Source organism: Podarcis pityusensis, assembly GCF_964106645.2.
Source record: "Podarcis pityusensis genome assembly, chromosome: 4".
Taxonomy (NCBI): Eukaryota; Metazoa; Chordata; class Lepidosauria; order Squamata; family Lacertidae; genus Podarcis; species Podarcis pityusensis.
The window spans coordinates 50,722,669-50,747,613 of NC_138027.1; the positions used below are offsets into that span (position 1 = coordinate 50,722,669).

The 24,945-nt window shown below is 42.7% G+C and overlaps 1 protein-coding gene across 4 annotated transcripts in view; it reads right to left on the reverse strand.

Annotated features, from left to right (window-relative positions):
- Window positions 1–24,945, reverse strand: part of APP (amyloid beta precursor protein) — a 153,948-nt gene that overhangs the window by 97,199 nt on the left and 31,804 nt on the right. For all 4 annotated transcript variants that reach the window (XM_081003687.1, XM_081003685.1, XM_081003686.1 and 1 more), the window contains exon 2: window positions 17,800–17,967. In XM_081003687.1, coding sequence (XP_080859813.1) covers window positions 17,800–17,967 — 168 coding nt within the window. The remainder of the gene's footprint in view (window positions 1–17,799; window positions 17,968–24,945) is intronic.

Sequence of the window (24,945 nt, forward strand, 5' to 3'; positions counted from 1 at the left end):
TTTCTTCATATGAGTTCTAGGGACAAGTTCATATATGCAAACTCCTGATCATATACACCAGAACATCAGCTTAAACTGGGCCCTGAGACTACACCCAGAGACAGCCTTCAGCAATTTCCAGGGCTGCACTTCAGCTAGCCTGCTTTATCATCTCTACACTGGTTCACACCAATATTTCTCCTTTCAGAAGTGTGCCTATTGCGATACTGTGAGGAAATGAGACTTTTGGTGGTCTGATAACTCAAATGAGCAGGAGTAAGACAGCAAATACCTTGTTCTGATTGTCTTTACCTTGCAGGTTTTCCTCAGAGTGCAACATAAAGATCACAAATTCTGCCTTGTTTAAGAGATGGCCACACACAGGCACTTCCAAGCCTGATCTCCCTCTCTATGAAAGGTTCCAGAGTCCCGGCTTTGTTTTGTCACTTCCTTCTTAATTTAGAGATTCCATGAGCCCCCTTCATATGCAAATCACTTGAAAGGGGGATCACACAATTACTGGGAAAGCCTCTGTGATGCATCTGCATTGAGAATGCCAGCAGAACATTTCCCCTCCCAGTAATTGCTGAAGGGAGCTATAGTCACTTGGCACTCACTAGTATTCCAGTAGGACAGCACAGAAGTGGGTCCAAATCTATTACAGCTTTATAGAAACCACTGGTGAATTGAAAGAAAGATAAGCACAGCAGAATTGCAAATTATAAGGATGTTGGCAGCTAATCTATCTAACCATAAGTGCTTCTCAGTGAAGGAATTTTAACAGGTACCCCAAATGCTCTCAGCAAATCCTCGCCCACATGGGGATTGCACAAACCCAGTGTTGACCCTCATCACTCAAACTAGCTTACGTGGATTTAACAGTAAGTATTGAAAGTGGAAAGGATTTTACTCTAGGTGGTGGTTGGAAGCCAATCTAAAAAGGGCTTATGTAATGAAGAAAGGCTCAACAGCAGGGGTCAGCAACCTTTTTCAACCATGGGCTGGTCCACTGTCCCTCAGACCATGTAGTGGGCTGGACTATATTTTTTTTTGGGGGGGGGGGGAATGAACAAATTCCTATGCCCCACAAATAACCCAGAGATGCATTTTAAATAAAAGGACACATTCTTCTCATGTAAAAACACGCTGATTCCTGGACCGTCCATGGGCCGGACTGAGAAGACGATTTGGCCGCATCTGGCCGACGCGCCTTAGGTTGCCTACCCCTGCTCAAGAGTCAACCACATTGCCTATGGCCCAACTCAAGTGGGAGTGATACTCTGGGTAAAGTCAGAGATCTTCAGAACCTTTCCTCTTCACTGTACCAATCAAGAGATCTGAGTAGTGTAACTTTATTAGGCACCTTAGCCCCTCACTCTGAGGCCTCATGTCTACATCCATCTGAATGGGAGTAACAGAATGGATTGTATAACATCAGCGTAAAGTAAATGGGGTGAGTGTGAGTTCTCAGAAAAGCTAGCAGATAAGGGATGGTTGCTCACAGAGCCTGTACCCAACAAGTCAGTTGATAATGTTTTGATTTAAACTAGCAAACTTTTTAAAGACGTGGAAGACTGATAAAAACTGGCATCCTTCACCTGCAGTCTGAAGAGGTATGGAACATGCTGCCAACTCAGGATTCTAACATTTCATTTTGTTGCAAGAAAGTGGGGTGTTCTTTTTTTCCTTTCCCCCCAAAGCACCTCAGCCACTGTGAAATTTGCTTGTTTTGCCTCACAAATGGAATGAATTGCTAAACTGCAAAATAAGAGGAGAGTCTTCAAGTTTTGAAACTAAGATGGAGGTCATAAAAATAAGTAAATTAAGCTCTCAAGGTGCCAGTTTTCTATTTCTAATTTAAAGTGGTGGGAATCCTCAGTGCTCCTATGAATTTACAAGCCACTTCAATCAATTGTTTATTATAGAGTCACAGACCAGTTTAAAAAGAACAAAGGTTAATAACACAATAATTAAAACATACACATCTAAAATAAAACATAATGCAAATAATAAAAACAAAAAAATACATATTTCAATTAAAATGAGAGTTATAAGCGGCTTTTGCACACATCTATGAAAGGTCCAATTAACCTTGTCTGCAGCCTCAACCATCCTGAGTGAGAACCTCTCTGGTTTGAAAAGCATTTTCACTTTGCTGAAGTCTTTTTGGGCCACAAAAAAGGAAAGAAAGTGAAACCTGGATGACTGCTAGAAACATCTGTATGTTACAATGTAAGACAGCTTCAGCTGTTTAAATTCTTTGAATTTTGTTGCACGAAAAGTTTCATGAGATTAAAAAATGATCAAAACACAATATTTTTGGAGGCAGGGAGAGGAATTATTAGAAACAAATTTTCCATGTAAAAATTCCTAACAAAAATGCATTTTAACCTACTATTTCCATTTTAAAAGGTTACATCAGATTGCCTCCTTCCCTCCTATGTAGACTGCTTCTCTCCCCTCCCCATGTCCTATTTCTCAGGCCTTCATGAGAACACCACAACCGCTATCTGCTATGTACAGATTCTCCAACAATATCAGAGGGCCTTATTACATACCACTTCACTTGTACTTGCCCATCGTAATTTAATAAAGTCAACCTTCTATTATAAACAGCAAAATATTCTTACAAAAAAATGCTGATTGACATTTTCCCCTGACGGTCTTCCTGACGAACACATTTTTTAAAAAAACCATCTTTTTATGTCTTCTTCCATCAAAGCTTAGCAATTAGTTTATGTATCAATCCACACATTGTCTAAACGAAGAATTCCTGAACTAGTTTCAGTGCAGAAATGGCCTCTAGATACTGTTGGGTAATGTATTTTTTACTAGGACCAATAGCAGAACTAGCCTACTTTGAACAAATGTTGCATAATGACAAGAGAAAGCACAGAGTATAAAGAACCCTTCTGTTCTATTTTGTTTCAATGACTAGCCTCCTAATTTCTTCTGACAGGGCATAGAAATGAGGCTTTGTGCAAGTCTACAACAGAAAAGCAGTTTTGAGTTTCTCAACTTAATCAAATACCAGCAGCACAGATCTTGGGAAACAAAGGTTCCCATAAGGCATTTCAACCTCAGTGACATTAGGTCATCACGATCACAGTTTGTAATAAAATAAAATCCCTGTTTACTTAGAGAACAGTCAATGGGATTGGGTTGGCCCAAGACATTTGGCTAAAAGACTCGAACTCTTGGCTTGGCAAATCCCAAAAGCTTTAGTGATAAAATCAGCACTGTCTCATCAGCTCTAACTACAGGATACATAATTCAATGGTTCATAAGTAGACCTCTAGGAAACATGGCTAGCCATAAGTCCCAACCACGGTTCAAAATTAGAAGGGCGCAAGGCACACTTTGCGACTAAAGATTCTCCATTTGCAAGCACCTCCAAAAGTCTGGGCGCCATTTTTGGTGCCTAACTGACACTCAAGGATTACAGAAATGTGTATGCTTTGAAGTTTAGATTAAGGATAGACAATATGTTAAGGAGTTTAACAATAAAGAGTAGAGTGTGTTGAAAACTGGTATGGTAGCAATATTTTTTGTTAAACATGCATTAACAATTTCTGCTAAAAATGTGATATTAACAATGTGTCACTTAAGAAGAGAAGAAGAGTTTGGATTTGATATCCCGCTTTATCATTACCCGAATGAGTCTCAAAGCGGCTAACAGTCTCCTTTCCCTTCCTCCCCCACAACAAACACTCTGTGAGGTGAGTGGGGCTGAGAGACTTCACAGAAGTATGACTAGCCCAAGTTCACCCAGCAGCTGCATGTGGAGGAGCGGAGACGCGAACCCGGTTCCCTAGATTACGAGACTACCGCTCTTAATCACCACACCACACTGGCTCTCTTATGTGAATTGCTTATCAAAATGATAGTATTAGTTCATGCTTATCAAAATAATAAATAAAAAGTGTTGCCACACACACCCAATGGCGACTAGACATTCTGTTTTGGCTCCCACAACCCATGTCCCACAACCCATTTGGCTCCTGGCTTTTCTATTCCAGTTTCTAACACTGACTCACAACATTTGACATGCTCCCGTCCCCCCGCTCTGCTTTTAAAGATTGGGGTGAAACCAAGCAGGTGTTCAGTTCTTGTCCCAAGTGGGAAGTCAGTGCTTGCAAGTGAGCACTCCTATGGAAAGGAGGGCATGTCCTTGTGATGGGACCAAAACCCAACCCTCTGACTCCCGCTCCAACAAAGACTTAGCCAACTCTCACCAACTGGACGGCTGCCTCTATGGCCAGGAACTTCATTCTCTGGAGGCAGAGAAGAGACTGACTGAACCAACTCTGAGTAACAACAGGCACTCGCCATGTTACAACAGCTGCAACGCAGTGCCGGGCTGGGTGCAAGGTGTTGTGGCACAGCAGCTTCCCGGCTCCCAACAGCACCTGCACCATGCCATGCTGGATAAGCATGCTGGGAGAGGAGATACATGGTGGCTAGAGCATGGCAGGGGCATTGTTTCAGTAAAAGGTAAAGCTAAAGGACCCCTGGGCGGTTAAGTCCACTCAAAGGCGACTATGAGGTTGTGGCGCTCATCTCGCTTTCAGGTCGAGGGAGCTGGCATTTGTCCGCAGACAGCTTTCCAGGTAATGTGGCCAGCATGAATAAACAGCCTCTAGCACAACGGAACACTATGCTGAGTAACCTAAACAAATCAACCTAAACAAATCAAAGCAAAATGTTTCTCTCTCTCTCTCTCTCTCTCTCTCTCTCTCTACCTTTTCCCTTCACTGATACATCATCAGCACAAAGAAGCAAGAATGTGAGCAAGTTTTAACGTTGCTTTTAAATTACGGTACATTTAGTAATTTAGTATAACCACAAGGAATCATAAACTGCTTTTGATCCCTGAATTCAAACAATCATGAAGAACAATTATATATTTTGAACTTTTTAAAAAAATTATTCATCTGCTATTCTAAAACCTAGAATGTTTTCTACTCTATCACTACAAGAAGAAAGGAGCAACAAAGACTTTAAATGGAAATGAAATCAAGGTACCCAACAGATTCAAAACTTGCTTTTTGTGGGTTTTTTGCAAGCACAGTCTTGGAATCAGCTCTGTGAAATGTATAAAGTTTTATTGATACAGGCATTTCCTAACTTGAGATTGCCTCAGCCACTTGATATCATGATAACTTCCTTTAGGCCTTTACGGAAACTCACTCTCTCTCTCTCTCTCTCTCTCTCTCTCTCTCTCAACTTCCCTCTCTTGCCAGTCCGGAACACAGCTGTTCAATTAATCAGTCTGTTTATTTGAGGATGCCAGCCCTCAGAAAGCAGGAAAATTGGGATCTTTTCCTTCTAACTCCATATGCAATTTTACTTTAAACTCCTCCTAAGCACCATCATATGCACCGCTTTCTATTAATATGTTAACCATATGAACATTTTCTCACTTTCTTGTTTTCATAAAAATAAATTGCTCATCTAATAACGGGGAAAAAGAAAATTATTTACAAGAAACAAATAACCTTCCATTTTTTCCTTCACTTTTACTTCCTAATACACTTTATGCATTTACTAAGTCTTAACACCCTGTCTCCCAATCAGAATTTGATTACCCCACGGCTGACTCTGCACATAATGTTAAACCGTAGTTTAATACTATGTGCACAGTTCTTAAGCACACGTGTTCCCCCTCTCCCCGGCAGAATATATCTGAGCTCAGAGTAACAATGGCTAATGTGAGCTATAGTTCTTCATGGTAGGAGTGGCTAACCTTTTTCTTATACAGGGACACACTGATCCATGGTCAACCCTCATGTCTAAGTGGGTGTGGCCATTTAAAAAAAGAAAGAAAGAAGGAGAACATTTTAAAGGTTTGGGTGGAAGGCTGTCACAAAACAGCTTGTGGCATCACAACCTATTGGGCCAACAGGAAAGGCCAATAAATAAAACAATATTTGAAAAATAGTAATATGGTGGTAGTTTTGAAGGCCACAATCTCTCTGTGTGTAGCATAACAGGATGCATATGAAAATAGTCAGTTGGGGGGTGGGGGACATTTTTTGAAAAGGAAAAAAATTGGGCCACACCTGGTTAAAAGAAATCAGAAACCATGGTATGAAGTTAGCCTGTTTCCCTAAACCACAGTTTGCAAACAAATAACACTTAACAAACAGATTGGATTAATTACTTAAACTAATTAATTGCATTGTAAATTGTAGATTTTATTTTAAATACCATACATAAATAAAAACACTGTAATATCTAAAAATATTATACTGGGATTTTAATGTATCTCTAGCTGAGAAGAGGAAACCTATCTCAGGAATATGGAATCTGCAGCCTCCAGATATTATTGGATTACAATTCCCACCATCCCTGCCTATTGGCCATACTGGCTGGGGCTCATGGAAGTTCAGCAAGATATGTATGACTGCAGGTTTCCCATCTATGTCCTATTCCTGGAGAGGGAGAAAAGTTAAAATGCATGCTGCACCTTCTATCAGTGAAAACAATTTCTTTAAAATAATAAAGATCACTAGGGTCTATGGGTGCAAGATGCTGACTATCACCTCAGCAGTGAAGACTCCCTTGAAATACCTAGAGGGGATGGATGAAAGAGGAGAGCGCAAAATATGGTCTGAAGCTCAACATCAAAAAAACGAAGATCATGGCCACTGGTCCCATCACCTCCTGGCAAATAGAAGGGGAAGAAATGGAGGCAGTGAGAGATTTTACTTTCTTGGGCTCCCTGATCACTGCAGATGGTGACAGTAGTCACGAAATTAAAAGACGCCTGCTCCTTGGGAGAAAGGCGATGGCAAACCTAGACAGCATCTTAAAAAGCAGAGACATCACCTTGCCAACAAAGGTCCATATAGTTAAAGCCATGGTTTTCCCAGTAGTGATGTATGGAAGTGAAAGCTGGACCATAAAGAAGGTTGATCGCCAAAGAATTGATGCTTTTGAACTATGGTGCTGGAGGAGACTCTTGAGAGTCCCATGGACTGCAAGAAGATCAAACGTATCCATTCTTAAGGAAATCAGCCCTGAGTGCTCACTGGAAGGACAGATTGTGAAGCTGAGGCTCCAGTACTTTGGCCACCTCATGAGAAGAGAAGACTCCCTGGAAAAGACCCTGATGTTGGGAAAGATTGAGGGCACAAGAAGAAGGGGACGACAGAGGACGAGATGGTTGGACAGTGTTCTCGAAGCTACAAACATGAGTCTGACCAAACTGCGGGAGGCAGTGGAAGACAGAAGTGCCTGGCGTGCTCTGGTCCATGGGGTCACGAAGAGTCAGACATGACTAAACGACTAAACAACAACAATATATAATTTTCATGCAGTTTCACATACTTACTTTCTCTCCTACTTTTTCTCTACATTTCTGCTACCTTTACATTTCCCTCAGATATTTATTGCAATCTATGAATTATATCCTTTGTGTGAATAGATATATTCTGTGTAGTATTCAAGATGTACAGTCGGGTTAAGTGCTTAATTCGTTCCGGAGGTCCGTTCTTAACCTGAAGCACCACTTTAGCTAATGGGTCCTCCTGCTGCCGCTGCGCCACTGCTGCACGATTTCTGTTCTCATCCTAAAGCAAAGTTCTTAACCCAAGGTAATATTTCTGGGTTAGCGGAGTCTGTAACCTGAAGCGTATGTAACCTGAGGAACCACTGTATTTAGCCTAAAAACAAACAAACCTCAAAGCACATACTATTGATATATCAAGTTAGAAGTTAGTGAAGTTAAAATATCCCTCTCCTAAATGACGTTTGGTAGATCTTCATCTAAAGAGAGAACAGTCACTTGATAATTCAACAGCTGTTCCAAAATCACCATTTTATACAATGACCTACTTTTTGTCAACGTTCCCCTCTGGGCCTTGTGTGAGCTGTCACAACTGCACAAGCCTGGGAGCTCTTTAATAATAATAATAATAATAATAATAATAATAATCTAATTAATTTATGCAATCCTGGTTTTACTACAGAAGTTGCCGAAGGCAATTCACTAATCTAAGAAGTTGGATTCAGTTTAAAGTGTCACCTAGGCAACAGAAACAGCTGTGATTTCCCCTGCTTCTGAAAGCTACTTTAGAGTCTAACATCAAAAAATATGAAGCTTCAAGACGTAGCAACACTCAGACTTTGAAATGGTGATCCAAATAATTAAAAAATGCATCGATAAATTCAAAACCAAGGCTGTATTCTGTATTTGTCTTCTGTTGCAAATAACCTAACATGAAATGCACAGAGTTATCCACCCTGGCAAGAGAAAATCATAGGCAAAGTGGGCCAAAAGAGCAGGGGAGCTGTCCAGCCAAAGAATGCAACAAAAGAGGATGGGCATAAAAAGGTGTTGCACCAGCAACCACTAGGCAGGAACTGAATGGTTTTACAGTCGGACCTACTAACCCACATCCTTCCAAGGGCATAGCTTGGTCATGATCCAGAACATCGATTAGCTCTTATCTCTTCCGTGCTGCCAAATGGACTGTCTCTCTATTAGTGGGGCAGGAGAGCTGAAAATTTATTTCACATCTGGCAACCAATGTGCCCCTTTGATTTCAGATAGTACTCAGGTAGATAAGTCTAAAAAGCCTGGTACACACATTTTTGCAGTCCTCTAGCAGCTATGCTGGCTCATTTACGAGAAGTAATGTATTGTTAACTCTGGAAGTGTATACTTGATTCTGACCAAAGTAAGCCTCCTAGGACTGGATTTGATCCTGAGTCCATAATTGTCTCTGGTCCTGGTGGAGGATGGTGAAGAGTCCAGAGTTGTGTAGAAGTTGGTGGGTAATACATCCCCTAATTCTGCAACCTCCCACCAAAAGGGAGACTCTGCCTTCTAGAGTTGCAACCTCAGGCTATCCCTCAGGGTTTGACAACTCCCTCTGGTCCCAATCTCTGCTAAGACCAGTGTTAAACACATCTGGGTCACAATATTTGGGTTTAACCACACACATCTGTATTGGACTCAGCATGTGACCAGACCCTGATCCAGATAAAACTTGTTCACATGTGTCCCATCCTTCCTTGAAGAGCTCAGGATGGTGTGAATGATTCCTTGTTTTAATTCACACAATCCTGTGAGATAGATTAATAATAATTTTATTATTTATACCCTGTCCGTCTGGCTGGGTTTCCCCACCCACATTGGGCGGCTTAAAGTACATATAAAAACAAAGTAAACGTAGATTGAGAAATAGTAACTGGCCCAAGGTCACCCCAAGAGTTTCACTGCTGAGTGGCAATTTGAGTTCATATCTTTCTAGCACTCCAGCCATTGCATTATACTGGTTCCCAGGCCATGCCTGATCTTCTCCTAACTGTTCACCTCACCTTGAGTTCTTGTTCTGTGCTGCCCAGTTAGCATTCCCTGCCACTTCTTTCCACAAAGCTTTTGGTCCTGATCCCAGTTTTTACTGGACTCAGATAACTGACTTGGCTGCAAGCTCAGTTACTTCTGATTTTGTCACCTTGACTGGGCTACTTACCCAGTTCCCAACTCATATTTGCAACCAACTCTGACTTAGTATACGACTTTCTCTGGATCTCCTCCAACAATCCATCCAAACCCAGTCCCGTTCATGTAGAGACTCACTCTTACAGTTCCCTTGTACTGATCTGTCTAAGGCAAAGCATTAACACAGGACATGCAAGATTGCTTCAACAACTCTTAGGATCCATTGCAAGAAACTGCAGGCTGTGCAGTCAGACAGAACTGCCTGAGGGCAAACAGTCACTGTGGACAGTCACTTAATCCATGAGCTATCGTTTTACCACAGCCTCTCAAAATCTCAAGTTGTGTTTTAATCCAAACTGTGAAGAGTCTGGAATCCCTGAAGCAATTAAGTGTTGCTGTCATATTCATTAACAGTTTGCTCGGAGTCCCGGTCTTGATGGGAAATATGTTGACGTTCATGGTTAACATCAACTTGACATTCTGTCTTAATTTCAGCTCTTAAACACTGCTCAAAGATTTCTAAACACATGTACCGCATTAAGAATGTGCATTTGGAATCACACATTCTGACAACTGACCTCTAAAGTATAAACCCATTTATAAGCTCATTTATCTTAGGCATGCCGGAGGTAGCTCTTTGGATTCTGACCCACATTTTGGAGAACTAATGGTTTAGAGAGTAACTGGTTTAATCTCAATGAGCCAGGAAGAAGAAATAAGTTCTAAGATTATACAGTATTAAGGTTTTTTAATTTACAAGGCAGCAGCTGAAATGCTTTAAGCATCTATGCACCGATGCAATTTGATTACTAATATCAGAAAAGTGGTGATATAAGTCACTACCCTTCTACATGTTTTGCTTCCTTAACAGAACAGTATGCCTCAGGGTGCACAAGCTATAACGATTACATATTCCAATCAACTAAACATCACAACGGAGTATTCCAGGGTTCAGACAGTGCTTTATTAACCCACAATGTGTATCGGAAAGTCCTAAACTATGGTTTCACTGTATACAAATGAGTCTCAAGCTAACAAGCTTCCAACTAGACAAAATTTTATATATACCGTATTTTTCGCCCTATAGGAAGCACTTTTCCCCCTCCAAAAATGAAGGGGAAATGTGTGTGCGTCCTATGGGGCGAATGCAGGCTTTCGCTGAAGCCTGGAGAGCGAGAGGCGTCGGTGTGCACCAACCCCTCTCGCTCTCCAGGCTTCAGGAAGCTATCCGCAAGCCTTGCGCACCCGGGGGGAGTTCCCCCGGGCGCGCAAGGTTTGCGGGCGGCAGCCTGCAGCCCGGAGCACGGGGCGCCCTCCGGAGGACACCCCGTGCTTCGCGCAGGTGTCCGCAAGCCTTGCACACCCGGGGGGAGTTTCCCTGGGTGCAGAAGTCTTGCGGGTGGCAGCCTGCAGCCCGGAGCACTGGGCGCCCTCCAGAGGATGCCCTGTGCTTCGCGCAGGTGTCCACAAGCCCTGCGCGCCCGGGGGAACTCACCCCGGGCTCGCAAGGCTTGCGGATAGCAGCCTGTTCTGGGGGCTGGGGTTGGGGTAAGCTTGGGCTTCCCCCGCCCCAGCCCCGCGGCTGGGGGGGGGAATAATTTTTTTTTATTCATTCCCCCCCCTAAAAATGAGATGTGCCCTATGGGCCAGTGCGCCCTATAGGACGAAAAATACGGTATATATTATTCACTTTACTGGAGTTTGTTACTGCCTAGCTGCTTCTATATTCACCAACTTCTTTATTCATCACAAGAAGTGACGTCCTGCTAAGGCTGAGAAAGACCTCTGTCAGAAATTCCAGTCAGCAGACAGTTCAGAGCTAGCAATGGTCTGGGCTCAGTATAAAGGGAAGTGATCCTAGCAACACAAATAAATACAGAATGCGTTCATATGAGCATGATACAATCAGCTTTGGGCATGACTTATTCTCAGCTGGGGTTGTTGATGAATAAGCACAGCAAGACCAATTGTATAGATCACACACCTAAGGAGGGGTAATTGCTTTCTTTAGTAATGTAGGCATTCAAAGGATTTGTCAAGACCCTGATTCCACAGCCCTTAATTTGCTATAATCAATTCCAATTCTGTGGCTTCACTTTGCTTAGAAGTATGGCAAGTTTAAGGTGTGAGGTTGAAATGCTCTTCCACTGGATTCTCCATGCATTTGTACTCTGCCTAGTGCTGGGAAACACTCGCTGCTATGCGTTGCATTGCTTGATTTTTTGACCTCACCTAATGCATATGTACGTATGTGTAATACATTTTCTCCTTCTCACAATGCTCAGGGCATTTATATGCCTCTAATTGCTTTAAATGTGAAATGTGTTGTGGCAAATGAAAGCTTAGGCCATCAGTGCTTTGTTAGTCTTCAAGCGCTCCAAAACACTCTGCTGCAATTGCTGCAACAGACTATATGGCTACCCCCGGTATATTTCACCCTACCCCCCCGAACTTAATTGGAGGTACTTCTGAGCAAGTCTGTCCACTTTTATTGGGCGATGTCTAACTAAGCTATACTCAGAGCAGACCGATTTCAGTGGGTTTACTCTAAGTATAATATCTGCCACAAATTGTTTATAGCTGATGGACATCTACCATACAGTGGTACCTCTGGTTACGTACTTAATTCGTTCCGGAGGTCTGTTCTTAACCTGAAACTGTTCTTAACCTGAAGCACCACTTTACCTAATGGGGCCTCCTGCTACTGCTGCGCCACCGCCGGGCGATTTCTGTTCTCATCCTGAAGCAAAGTTCTTAACCTGAGGTATTATTTCTGGGTTAGTGGAGTCTGTAACCTGAAGCGTATGTAGCCCGAGGTTCCACTGTATATTGCTTCGTCTGTCCATCTGCTTGTTCTCTATACTTTTGGGGGATCAGAAAAGTAGCACATACCTTTCTTGCCGCTAGTGCATATGAACCTACCCTACAGGAAACAAACCTGACTACACAGGCCAGCAATCATCTAATTAAAAAATTGTCTGACTGACCTAGAAAATTCAGAAATGGAAAAAAAAAAAATCTATACCCAAGCGAGTTACAAAAATACAGAATATAGAGCATAATGTCTTCAATCTGTTCTGATCTGCACAAAGAGAGATGGTAAAAAAACCATTACCAGCCAGGAATTTCATGTTTGGTGCATGCCCATTCAGCTGGGCGTATACACTACTAAACTTAATGATGCTTACTTTTTAGTAAACACATCTAAGATTCCACTATTACTTGGTCTATTAACAGCACAATCCTAACCATACCTATTCAGAAGCAAATTCTATGCATTTCAATGGAGTTAACTACTGGCAGAGTTAGAATTGCAGTTTTGGGTATGCGGAGCTGTACATACTGAGGCCCCCAGAGCCATATGAGTCGATCTTCTCCAACAACCTTTGTGTGGGCAAGGTATAGACACTCTGAAAACAATCACTACCTGCCTGTCTGGCCAATCTTTCATTTATATTAGCAGCAGCCATCCGTGTCACAGAAAGGAGATGAGACTTGGTGAGAAATTATTGTGACTGAGGTGAGGAGGGATGATTTTGTTTGTTAATACAAAGTTGGGGGCGGGAGATACATTTTATGCCTACAGTTACTCATCTGCTTTGACGCTATCACGCTCCCTGCTAACAGGAAATTTGAAAACTTGCACAAATGTCCCCATCTCTGATCTGCAGCACAGTCCTGCTAGCTAGATAATAATTGGCAGAATGAAAAGGACAAAACTGGGACAGGATATAACATTCCTCCCTCCCTCCCGCCACTTTCCAGAATACAAAGCATGTATGATGTGCGTCAAGCAATGAACAAGAAGACATAGGTTGCCTTAATGTTCCTGTTTGTTGGTATCAGTGTGGGTTTTTTGATGTTGTCATTTAGGCTCCCGGCTTCCTATTCTTTTCAGTAGAAGCACCCATCAGTTTCCATGTTCAATCAGCTGTCTCCAATTACATACAAAATAAACAGCAAATAATACACCATGTGCTATGTTTCAGTAAATGGCGCTGTGGTCTAAAAAACTGAGCCTCTTGGAAGGCCAGTGGTTTGAATCCCTGCAATGGAGTGAGCTCCTGTTGCTCTGTCCCAGCTCCTGCCAACCTAGCAGTTCAATAGCATGCCAGTGCAAGTACCATATATACTCGAGTATAAGCCGACTTTTCCAGCACATTTTTTATGCTGAAAAAGCCCCCCTCGGCTTATACTCGAGTGATGGTCCTTTCGGGCTGCTCCTTCCTCCTCCGCTTTTGCCGCTGTCAGCGGCAGCGGCGGAGGAACGAGCAGCCCAAAAGCAGCCCTTTGGGCTGCTTGTTCTTCCTCCACCTCTGCCGCCACCAGCCTTTGGTGTGGTGAACCGGCTTATACTCGAGTCAATAAGTTTTCCCAGTTTTCTGTGGTAAAATGAGGTGCCTCTGCTTATATTCGAGTATATACGGCAGATAAATAGGCAGCGGGAAGGTAAACGGTGTTTCCGTGCGCTCTGGCTTCTGTCAAGGTGTTCCTTTGTTCCAGAAGCGGTTTAGTCATGCTGGCCACATGACCTAGAAAGCTTTCTGTGGACAAACACCGGCTCCCTCGGCCTGAAAGCGAGATGAGCGCCGCACCCCATAATCACCTTTGGCTGGACGTAACCGTCCAGGGGTCCTTTTATTTTACTTCAAATGTACCGTATTTTTTGCTCTATTGGACGCACCGGACCACAGGACGCACCTAGAGGGGGGATTAGAGGGGGAAATCAAGGGAAAAAATATTATCCCCCCCCAGCCCCAAAGAGCAAGGGACAGGCTGCGTGCAGCCTGTCCGCTTCTCCCAGAGCTTCTCAGGGCTGCGGGGGAAGCCTGGGTTCCCCCCCCCCAGCCCCAAAGAGCAAAGAAGCCAAGACAGCGAGCGGGATCCATCCCGCTCACTGACTTGGCTTCCTCTTTAGCCTTAAGCAGCATCTTTAGCCTTGTGCAACGGGATGGATCGTGCCCGCTGTCCACCGGGGCTGGACTAGATGACTCCTGGGGTTCCCTTCCAACCCTGCAATTCTATGACCTTGGAAGGTGTTGGGGGTCTCCATCACAAGAGGCTTTTAAGCAGCAGTTGGGGGACCATCTGCCTGGTGTTCTTTAGCTGTAATTCCTACATTGTGAGGGGGCTGGGCTAGATGACCCTTGGGTGGCCCTCCCAACTCTATACAGTCCTACACGTCTGCGGCAGGAGATCCACAGCCACTTCACACAATGCCCACTCCCAATTTTCATTGGAGAGACATGTGGCTTCAGTGTCTAGGAAGATACCCCCCTACCTGCCACTCTCCCCCCACCCCACTTAAGCCGAGGGAATTCCTGCCCAGAGAAGCTCCCAGGTGAGGCAAGGGTTAAGATCTACCTCTGGTAAATGGCTTTCCCTATTCTTTTCTCTTCTTCTTCTGTGCTATTTCCTTCTTTTGTGTTTTGTTTAATCTGTTTTTATTGTATACTAAAATAAAAGCTGCAAAGTTTCCTTTTTTATAATATTCCCCCCCCCCCCAACTAAAATGTTAATCTAGATAAAAACACTGATCCAGAGGAAAAGAAGGGGGTGGAGAAAAGACGAAAAAAGAAAAAGAGGTAGAGATCGAGAGATTTTTAAAAGGTTGGCTTCTTTAGCCTTGCACAGCCTCCCGCGACTGGAGAGGCGAAAGGCTAAGGAGGAAGCCCGGGCAGCGAGGGGATGGATCGCGCTCGCTGCCTGGGCTTCCTCTTTAGCCTTGCTCAGCCTCCCGTGGCTGGAGAGGCGCGCAAGGCTAAGGAGGAAGCCCGGGCAGCGAGGGGATGGATCGCGCTCGCTGCCCGGGCTTCCTCTTTAGCCTTGCACAGCCTCCCCGCGGCTGGAGAGATTGCGCAAGGCTTTTCTAGAGGAGGGAGAAGGGACTGACTGACCGCGTCAGTCCCTTCTCCCTCCCTCCCTCTTGCGGGAAAAACCCGCAAGAGCCGCACAAAGCTTGTGTGTGGCTCTTGGGGGCTTTTCCTGCCTGCCCCCCCCCCTGCATTCGCTCCATAGGATGCACAGACTTTTTCCCTTAGTTTTTAAGACGGAAAAACTGTGTCCTATGGTGCGAAAAATACGGTAGTTTTACTTTTTAGGGGACTATGCACAGAGGCAGAGCCCTCCCCTCAATCACTGCAGCTGGTCCAGAAGCTTCCTATGGTGCAGGATGGAGAATGTTATCACGCACATCTGGCACATCTCTTAAATGAGCTGCACGAGCTACTGGTGCGCCTCCAGGCCAGGCTTAAAGTTCTTAAACAGATTTGCAAAAGCCTTAAATCAAGGAAGGGGAGCCTCAGACCCAGGGGCAGCAGCAGGGCTAGGGGAGGAATAAATGCTTGGCTTAGTATTGTGTGCAAACCAGGTCACTGGCTTTGTGATTCTTAAATGAAAAGCAATATATATATATAATTTAAAGTATCGTTCCATAATCTGGGACTTCATTTTAAACATATTTATGATTTTCACACCTTTTGACTACAGAAACATACAAGCAAGACACAAATTAAGACATAGTTGCCTGTTCCATCTGCAGCAGGCATAGGGAATCTGTGGCTATCCAAATGATGTTAGGCTACAGTGCCAACCATTTTTATGTATAAAAATACTTATAAACCAAAATTTAATTTTTAAAAGTATGTAACATATCTACAACAAAAACTATTTTCTTCTTCTTTAACTGTCTGCAAAGGTTGCTGAGAGTTGCTAGCAGACCCTATTCCCCTCCCAAAAGGTACAATTCCAAGAGTATACTAACAACCAATCCCTCTTCACAGGGAACTATGGGAATTGTAGTTGTGAATGGAATAGGGGGCCTCTAACAACTCTAGCACCTTTATCTAACTACAGCTCTGAGAATTTGGCCGGGGCGGGGGGGGGGGGGAGCCATGGCTATTTGAAGAGGTTGCTTAGTGCTTTAAAGGTCTAGTGTGAATGTGGCTCTCTGGGATGCAAAAACTGGTATAGCTACTATCCATTTCTCACAACATTGTTCATAATTCATTGTTTGGCTGCTGTAGACAAATTGCCCACCACATTGCCATTCACTCCTGCTGAGAATTGCTTGTAGCTGAATTTAGGAGATGTACCTTTCTTACTTAAGCCTACGTTAAGAATGCATGATTTCAGTTCCCCATGGACAGAAGCAGAAAAGACCAGAAAAAGAAGTGGATTTCCTAGGGCTTTCTAATCATTACTGCCACAAACCTGCCTGACACATATACACACTATGCTTTTGCACTGTGCCAACTAAATGTAATGCTACTGCCATGAATTAAAAACCTTAGTTTTTTTGTGTTGTACTCATACAGCTATAAGGCCACAATGTGGTTAAAACTGAGAAGTCTTGGGGGATGATGCTTGTGGAGTTCATTAAAGTCCCTCTTACCTATCATCTCATAACTTAAGCTCGGTTTTTGCCTTTTCCCCCTTGTGCTCACTTCTGCCCATTCAAGGGAAAGCATCAGATGATTGGTTATGTTACCATAATTTGTACATAGGTTCTCAACCTCATTGGTGCCTTACCATTACTTTTAAGAAAGGTTCTGTTTAGAAGTCCGCAAACTTTTTACACAATTTCATAAACATAGAAAAGAAACAACAACAACAACAACAACAACAACAACAACAACAACACAGAGCATGAAGGAGGTTGGCCGTGCAGTACAAAAAAGATGAGGCTTAAAACAATGACTTGTGGAAAAATCACTCATTTCCAAAATTCAATTACAAACCAAAATAGCTATTAATACTTATACTGGGAAATCACAGTCCTTCATATGAAAACTAACTGTCAAAGTGACTAAATCCATCCTTTGTTGCTTCACTGCCACAACCAAATTATCAACCACCTGGGCTCTAACAGGATATAGAATCACAGAATTAGAGAGTTGGAAGGGACCCTGAGGGAAATCTAGTCCAACCCCCTGCAATGCAGGAACATATGGATGATAAACCATTATTTTTCTTGGCCTGCTTTGCAAGGCAAACATGCTGTAGAAAACCAACACAAAGCTCTTTGTAAGGGAGAAAGCAACAAACTAGGACTTGACACTGCGTCCTGTTATGACATGAGGAGCAACTTATGAACTAGGGTCTTGATTAAACAAGCACACTCCTTATCCTGAGGAGAGCTGTGCAAACTATTAGCCTGAACAGACTGAATGCCTTTTGTTAGCTTCAGGCAGAACTCACTGGCCACAACTTGAAAGCTAGAGAAACCTTCATTAAACTGAACAAAAGGACAAGACAATCCAGAGGATTGGGAGGGGGGAGAGTAGATGACAGAAGATTCCACTTTGAAGCTGAAAGATTTGCATTCTTGGTGGTTGTTAAAAACTATTTATGTTCAGGCAGAAACTTACATGCTGACAGTACTGCAAAATCCCTTCTTTTGTCGCAATGCAGCTCTTGGTTCCAGAAGGGTCAGATTCCCATTTTCCGTTCTGAACATTCATATGCATATTCAGCTTGCCACAGAACATGGCCACTTGGGGCTCCGCCAACAGGCCAGCATTTCCATCAGTAGGCACCTAAAACAGAAAAGGCAGACAGTATTACTTCATTATTGAAACCACAACAACCTAAAGTAACAAACCTCTCTCTGTGTTCGTGCGTGTGCACAGACATGCACACTTAAGAGCACCTGCAAAAGTTCAAAAAGCATAAAACAAAGCATCACTTCACACATTAAGGCTGGCAAAGCATGCATTTCAGATTTACTCAGCTTGGGCTACAGCTGTTGTCAATAGGCCTTTTGTGACATGGCGACTAGAGAAAGCATGGATCTGGCTGTGAACCCACCCACTCATATGCATATGGCAGTCACCCAGAGATTTCAGAAGGCAAGCAGCTGACTCTGGTGTCATAGGGAGAAGCACAGAAAGAGCGCCTGGGAAGGTGCTATCAGTATCTTAGCAGTTACAATACTATAGGGAAGGGCCGCACCTATAGCCAGTTGTTTCCTAGCCAAAAGACAGTATTACTCCTCTCCAAGACCCATTTGTCATGCTGGCTGACACTGAGTAAAAAGCTTACCTGTGCCTTCACATAGCAATGGGAGATGCCTGCTCTTTTTTTACCAGGAACTCCCAAATGCACAGATAGTTTTTTCCAGATACAGCAGCTGATGTTTTGGCCTGCACTTTGAAACCAAAGTGTAGGTAGAATACGCTGAATATGCAAAAGCATCTTGGAAGCCTAGGAGCTTAGTGACCTTGAAATGTACTGCTAGCAGAATTTGTGCTCATTATTCAGGGTTGGAAAGGAAAAACTCACAGGCTTTCAGCACCTGAACACATCTGAATGTTTTCTCAAATGCAATGCAATACATGTTCTACAACCTTCATATATTTGGCATGAAGGGAAGAGGCATAGCTCAGTGGTAGAGCATTTGCTTTGGGAATCAAAGGTTTTTCCATCCTCAGCATCTCCAGGTTGGGGCTGAGGATGTCCTGTATCAGAAGCCCAGGAAAGTCACTTCCAGTCTGTGAAGATAATACTGAGCTAGATGGAGCAAACTCATCTGACTCAGCATAAAGTCACTGCTGCTGTTTCTATGAACTACACAGTTCCAAGGCAAAGAATGCAACTTGAATGTAGAAGGTCTCAACTTCAGTTCCTGATATCTCCAATTAAAAATCTCAGGTAGCAGGAAAGAAGTTCTTTCTTATATTTTGGGTGCACCACTGACAGCAAACAGTGAAAAATAGAATACAGGCCCAGGTATACCACTGCACAACTTCAAGTACAGCTGTCTGCACAGCTATTCTCACATGTGAGCAGTTACAATCACAACAGCATTCCTCCTTCAGAAGTCAGGAAGGAATAAAAATGCTTCAAAGTCCATGCAAATCTGATGGGATCAGTTTGTGATGTGAACAGGAAACACGTGCTTCCAACTTTCCATAGCCGCATTTTTTTACACACTTGACTTATGCTGTGTCTGTGCATGAGCAGAACTTACTTATGCTTGTGCAATAGGCCTTGACCTCCTTCTCCTTCTCCCCTCTTCTTCCAGCAGACCCCTACACACCTTCGAAATCACCCACCCACCCCAGATCCTCTGCAGAGACTCTGAAGGTGTGCAAGGAGGAGAGCAGCAAGGTCAAGCTAGTTCACCCACTAGTTATAACTTTTCACACTCACTTTGCTAGGACAGCCTTACATATTATCTGATGGTACAGATCGCTTTGTTTACATTTTCATCTCTAAAAAACACATTCATTCCACCTAACCCCACGTTTCCATATATCTTACATTTTTTTGGATGAATCAGTTCAGGTGGCTCAGACAACATTCACTCAGATTATTAAAACTGGTCACATCTTCAAAGGATCTTAGAAAGCAGCATCTGCTTTCAGGTGCCTTAAAAGGAGCTGCCATCTGACACAAAGGCTTTTGGTAACTTAATATTAATCCTCTTCAAAAATCAAATTAGCCTCAAGATGCTTAGTGAGCAACAATAAAGCCATGTAACAGTAGACTCATTTGCTTGAAGTGACAGCATCAGCAGATACGTGAAACCACAATGATTCTGACTGCAACTGGCATAAATACAATGGGAACATGTGTTATACATCAGTATGTCAAAGAATATCCATTTCCAGGAGAAAGCTAGGATGTCTCATGGAAGATGTTCCATGTAACTTTAGAGAGAACATCTGAATATGTTAGAAGAGTAAAAGAATAGTCACGTGAATGAGTTTAGCATATAAAGGCAAAAACATGCAGCATCCTGGGCAACTTAAGACAGTTTTCCCAGACAAGGGCTGGATGGAACAACTATCATATCATAGTCCAAAATCCACATACCCAAAACCGCATTAGGTTTTCAACAGCCTTGCCAATTTTTAATCAAGGGCTGGTGAAAAGATTTCAGTCAGAAATATGCTGCCATAAGGAAAGAATAAAATTTGGAGGTCTCTTATAAACCAAGAGAAAGCCTACCAAATAAACACACATCACGGTAAACCACGAGCAACAGTGTACTCATAAACACAGAGTGTACAATAAACACATACGCACCACAAACTCAGCTCAATTTATATCACATTTAGCACAACTTAGATGTGACATGCATGTGAGAAAACTGTTCTAGTTTATTTTGTCAGTTCATCAGAAGGGATGACATTTGGGAGTCCTTTGAAGGTAGTAACCAATGTATTTTCTTCAGCATCACACAGAAATGCTGAATGAGAATGTGCTGCCTGATGCCCTAAATTCATTAGAACAGAAATGTTACACTGACATCTGCTACCAACAGCTGTAAATATAGGAAATTCATTAGCTGCCTGTCCAATACACAAGAGTCGCATAAGAAAACACATCAACTGTGGAAATTATACATCTATATTAATCATGATTATGATCTAAACTTTTCTTACTGTTTAAAGTGTCCCTTAATTGCATCCACAACTCCATATGACAAGAAACATTAAACTGTCTTCAACAAATAAGTAATGTGGAATACTAAATATGCTGAAGGCTTAATTAGCAAACGCCTGTCAACTCCAGTGCTATGAAGAAGTCTCAATGTGCTCATGACTTGTCTTAATAATTCAATAAACCAGGGAGTGGAAAGAAAATATGATATTGCCATGATTATGGACGATGGACTATTTAATAACTAAGTCAATGACTAAATCTTTAATGGCTAATAGCCCAATTTACTCTGAAGTAAATTGAGACTTGCTGCTGGGGGAACATGCATAAAAGTGCAGAATAACTGTACAATGCTTTACATGTCTACTCAGTAGTAACTGCCACTGAATTCATTAGTATTTATTCCAAGTGGTATACGATTGCCATCTAAATAATCTAAGCACTGATTTTCTCATATGGATTCCACTTAGCTTCTCCCCCAGCACGAAGAGGAGCAACAAACCAAGATTCCTGACTCAGCCTGACATCTGAACTGGACATCATGGGTTATTGCCCTCCAAACAAACCACAATGCAAAGCCAAGGTTTATTGTTGGCTTCCCAATCTTGGGTTAGCTTGGAGTGAAACAAACCACAAGGCACAGTTAGACAGAATGCTAAGCCAGGGATTGTTGCTCTCACTAGAGCAGAAAAGCTGGAGAGATCTCAACATTTGCAGAGAAGCGTTAACAATGGTTTACCATGATGTGTGCAGTCAAAACTGTCTACCCAACCTCCTCCCTCTGCTCTTGTGCTGATTATCCCAAAAGAGTTACTGTATATAAATTAGATGAACATGGCAGCTACAGAGAGCTGTTCTAATTTACGATTAAGAGTAAGATATGCATATAGTTATGGATAGATATAAGGGACGCGGGTGGCGCTGTGGTCGAAACCACTGAGCCTAGGGTTTGCCGATCAGAAGGTCGGCAGTTCGAATCCCCGCGACGGGGTGAGCTCCCATTACTCGGTCCCAGCTCCTGCCAACCTAGCAGTTCGAAAGCACGTCAAAGTACAAGTAGATAAATAGGTACCACTCCGGCGATATTTTAGGAGCTTGTTCACTCATAGGACAGAGGATGGCCCAGTGGAAAAACTCACCTTCACATATTGTTAGTCTCACCCTTACTGTGCAAGGTTGCTAAAAGTTAATCATTCCAACACAGGCTGTAGATATTCACCTCTAATGAAAGTTTATACAGACTCAGATCATATTTATTTAGCAGAGAATCAATTTGCACTCTGCCTGCTGCATACAATATGCAGCATTACCTTAAACGGGATTAATCATGGATCACTTAATATAGCCCTATTAAATTTAACAGGACTACCACAGTGTTGAGCGGTCACCTGACCCTTGAGAATTAAAGAAGCAGAAAAGCGAAGAACCTTTGGGAAAAGTTAGTCAAGGTGAAACATTTTACTCCTGAAAACCCTAAAACACTTGATGTCCAAATGCTGACAGCAATGTAAAAGGGAAGGAATCCTTGAAAAGGTCATCTGATTCTTGCAACAAGGATAGGAGGTACTACTTCTGAGTTTTCCCCAAAGCACCAAATGAGGCGCTAAAGAAGCTCCATTGGTTACCATTGTGGGTGATTTACGTTATATTTAAAATGTGGTTCTCAGATAACTAAACATTTCTGTGGGGTGTCCTCTCCTCTCTCCGACAGTTCAAATCTGTCACCCCAGAACACTACAAGCTTGGAAACCTGTGTCTTACCTGAATATCAGTTAAAAGGGTCACCAGACAAACACAGCATATAGCAGTCATAGAAACATAGAAAGCCCCCTTATACAAAGGCAGACCACCAGTTTACACACTGACTAGCAGCTACTCTCCAGGGTTTCAGACCAGAGTTCTCTCCCAGCCCTACCTGGAGATGTTAGGGATTGACCCTGTGACCTTCTGTATCATCCTACTTACCACTTTGTTTGCACCTAGTCCATTCTGAATCCCAGTGTCCCCAAGGTAAGAGTTCTGAAGCAAAGTTCCTCAGAAGAATATTTGTGACCTTCCACATGTTGCTGGATTACACCTTCCATAATTCCCCGCCACTCAACATGCTGCTTGGTGCTGATGGAAGCTGGAGTCCAATAGCATCTGAAGGGTCACAGGTTCCCCCTTCCCTGCAGTAGGTACTTGAAGCTTTCTCATGCGGTCAACCTGTCTTCTGAGACTGAGCATGGCCACACCCTCCACTTCCAAGCACCCACAGAGAGATGCAAATGGGTGATTACTTCCTCCCTGTGCGGCCACCCATGCTATACAGTATGTCTATAAAAGAATCTATCAAGCATTGCCAAATGTTTAGGCGAAGTGGGTTTATTCAGGTATCTCCATGTTTTGGAGCCTCTAGTTTAATTCAGTTTGGACTCTAGTTTGGAGCCTCTAGTTTAATTATGGTGCTGGAGGAAACTCTTGAGAGTCCCATGGACTGCAAGAAGATCAAACGCATCCATTCTTAAGGAAATTAGCCCTGAGTGCTCACTGGAAGGACAGATCGTGAAGCTGAGGCTCCAATACTTTGGCCACCTCATGAGAAGAGAAGACTCCCTGGAAAAGACCCTGATGTTGGGAAAGATTGAGGCCACAAGAAGAAGGGGACGATAGAGGACGAGATGGTTGGACAGTGTTCTCGAAGCTACAAACATGAGTCTGACCAAACTGCGGGAGGCAGTGGACTGCCTGGCATGCTCTGGTCCATGGGGTCACGAAGAGTCGAACACGACTAAATGACTAAACAACAACAAAGTTTAATTCAGAGCCAGGCGGTGGGAGGAAGAAACAGCAGCAGTAACAACCAGGGGTGTGGGGTTTTTTGGTTGTTTTTTTTAAAAAGTAGGGCATGGGCTTATGGTGGCAGTGGTGAAACAGAAAGTTTGCAAATGGTAAACCATTTGGTTGAAAGCCACAGCATTAAGTCATGCAACTTTAAATAAACACGGATGCAATTTTATGCATATTCTGGGGCTTTCTGAAGCCTCAGTATTGTTTGGTTTCGTGCAAATAATCCCTCAGCGTGTGTCATCCATCACTTCTAAAGATAACTTTCTTTAACCAAGAAACTTTACACATCTCTGAATCATCAGAAGTACTACCACGTGGATTGCAAGACTAAGTATCCCCACAAATTCCCACAATTGTAGACTGGCTATGGAAAAAACATGGGATGCTACATTGTTAATCCAGTTAACTTGTTTTTCTAGCAGCTGATCAAGAAAAACAGACAGATCCATTGAAAATGTGTGTTTATTAATTTTTATAACACATCTCAATATAAAAATCAAGCCTTAATGTGTGTTTTTCTTTGCTGCAATATTAGTTTAGGGTTTTATTACGGTTATATCAAATACATCATACTTGCAGTTTTTATAAGATCTTATATTTTGTTTGTAAATACTTTTAGCTCGTTACATTTCTTATGAGTGTAAATTTCTCTTTTTATAATAAAAAGCTGTTTTAAAAAATGACTAGATAATGTGTATCTTGTTTAATTGCTAAGGGCTTATGCCCCGCTAAGTCCACTCTCACCAACCTGTCAATCCCTCCATATTAAACCCCTCTCCCAAGCTTCCCACCCCATGCATCCTTTATCTCTCTCACATATTATTTCTTACATGTGAGGAAGTTGAGGAGCAGAAAAGAGGGGGACTTACCTTGCCTCTTCCTTGCATTATCTATAGTATTTCACAGACCAGCTTACAATTTCCTGAACCACCAATACTTTACCTAAACTAAAAATGCCACTGTTCGTTTTCACTCTTTCTCTCTCTCTCACGATTAATTTATTCTGCTTATCAGAGAGCCTTGCAGAGGTTTTCCTGCAAAGCCATTTGATAAAACCAAGCACACAACAGAATTAATTTGCATGTCTGTCCTATTATAAGAAAATCACACTCACACCTTGGAATGGCACTCGCTTAGGGCAAATCCAATATGTATTAGTGTAGGATGTGGGACAAGGTTTAAAAACACATCTTACCAAACTTGAAAGTATTAAATGAAAAACAGTTGCTTTATGTTTTGACCCCCTAACTCTAGTAAGATTTGAAGATGTGCAATTGCTACAAATAAAATGTATGCCC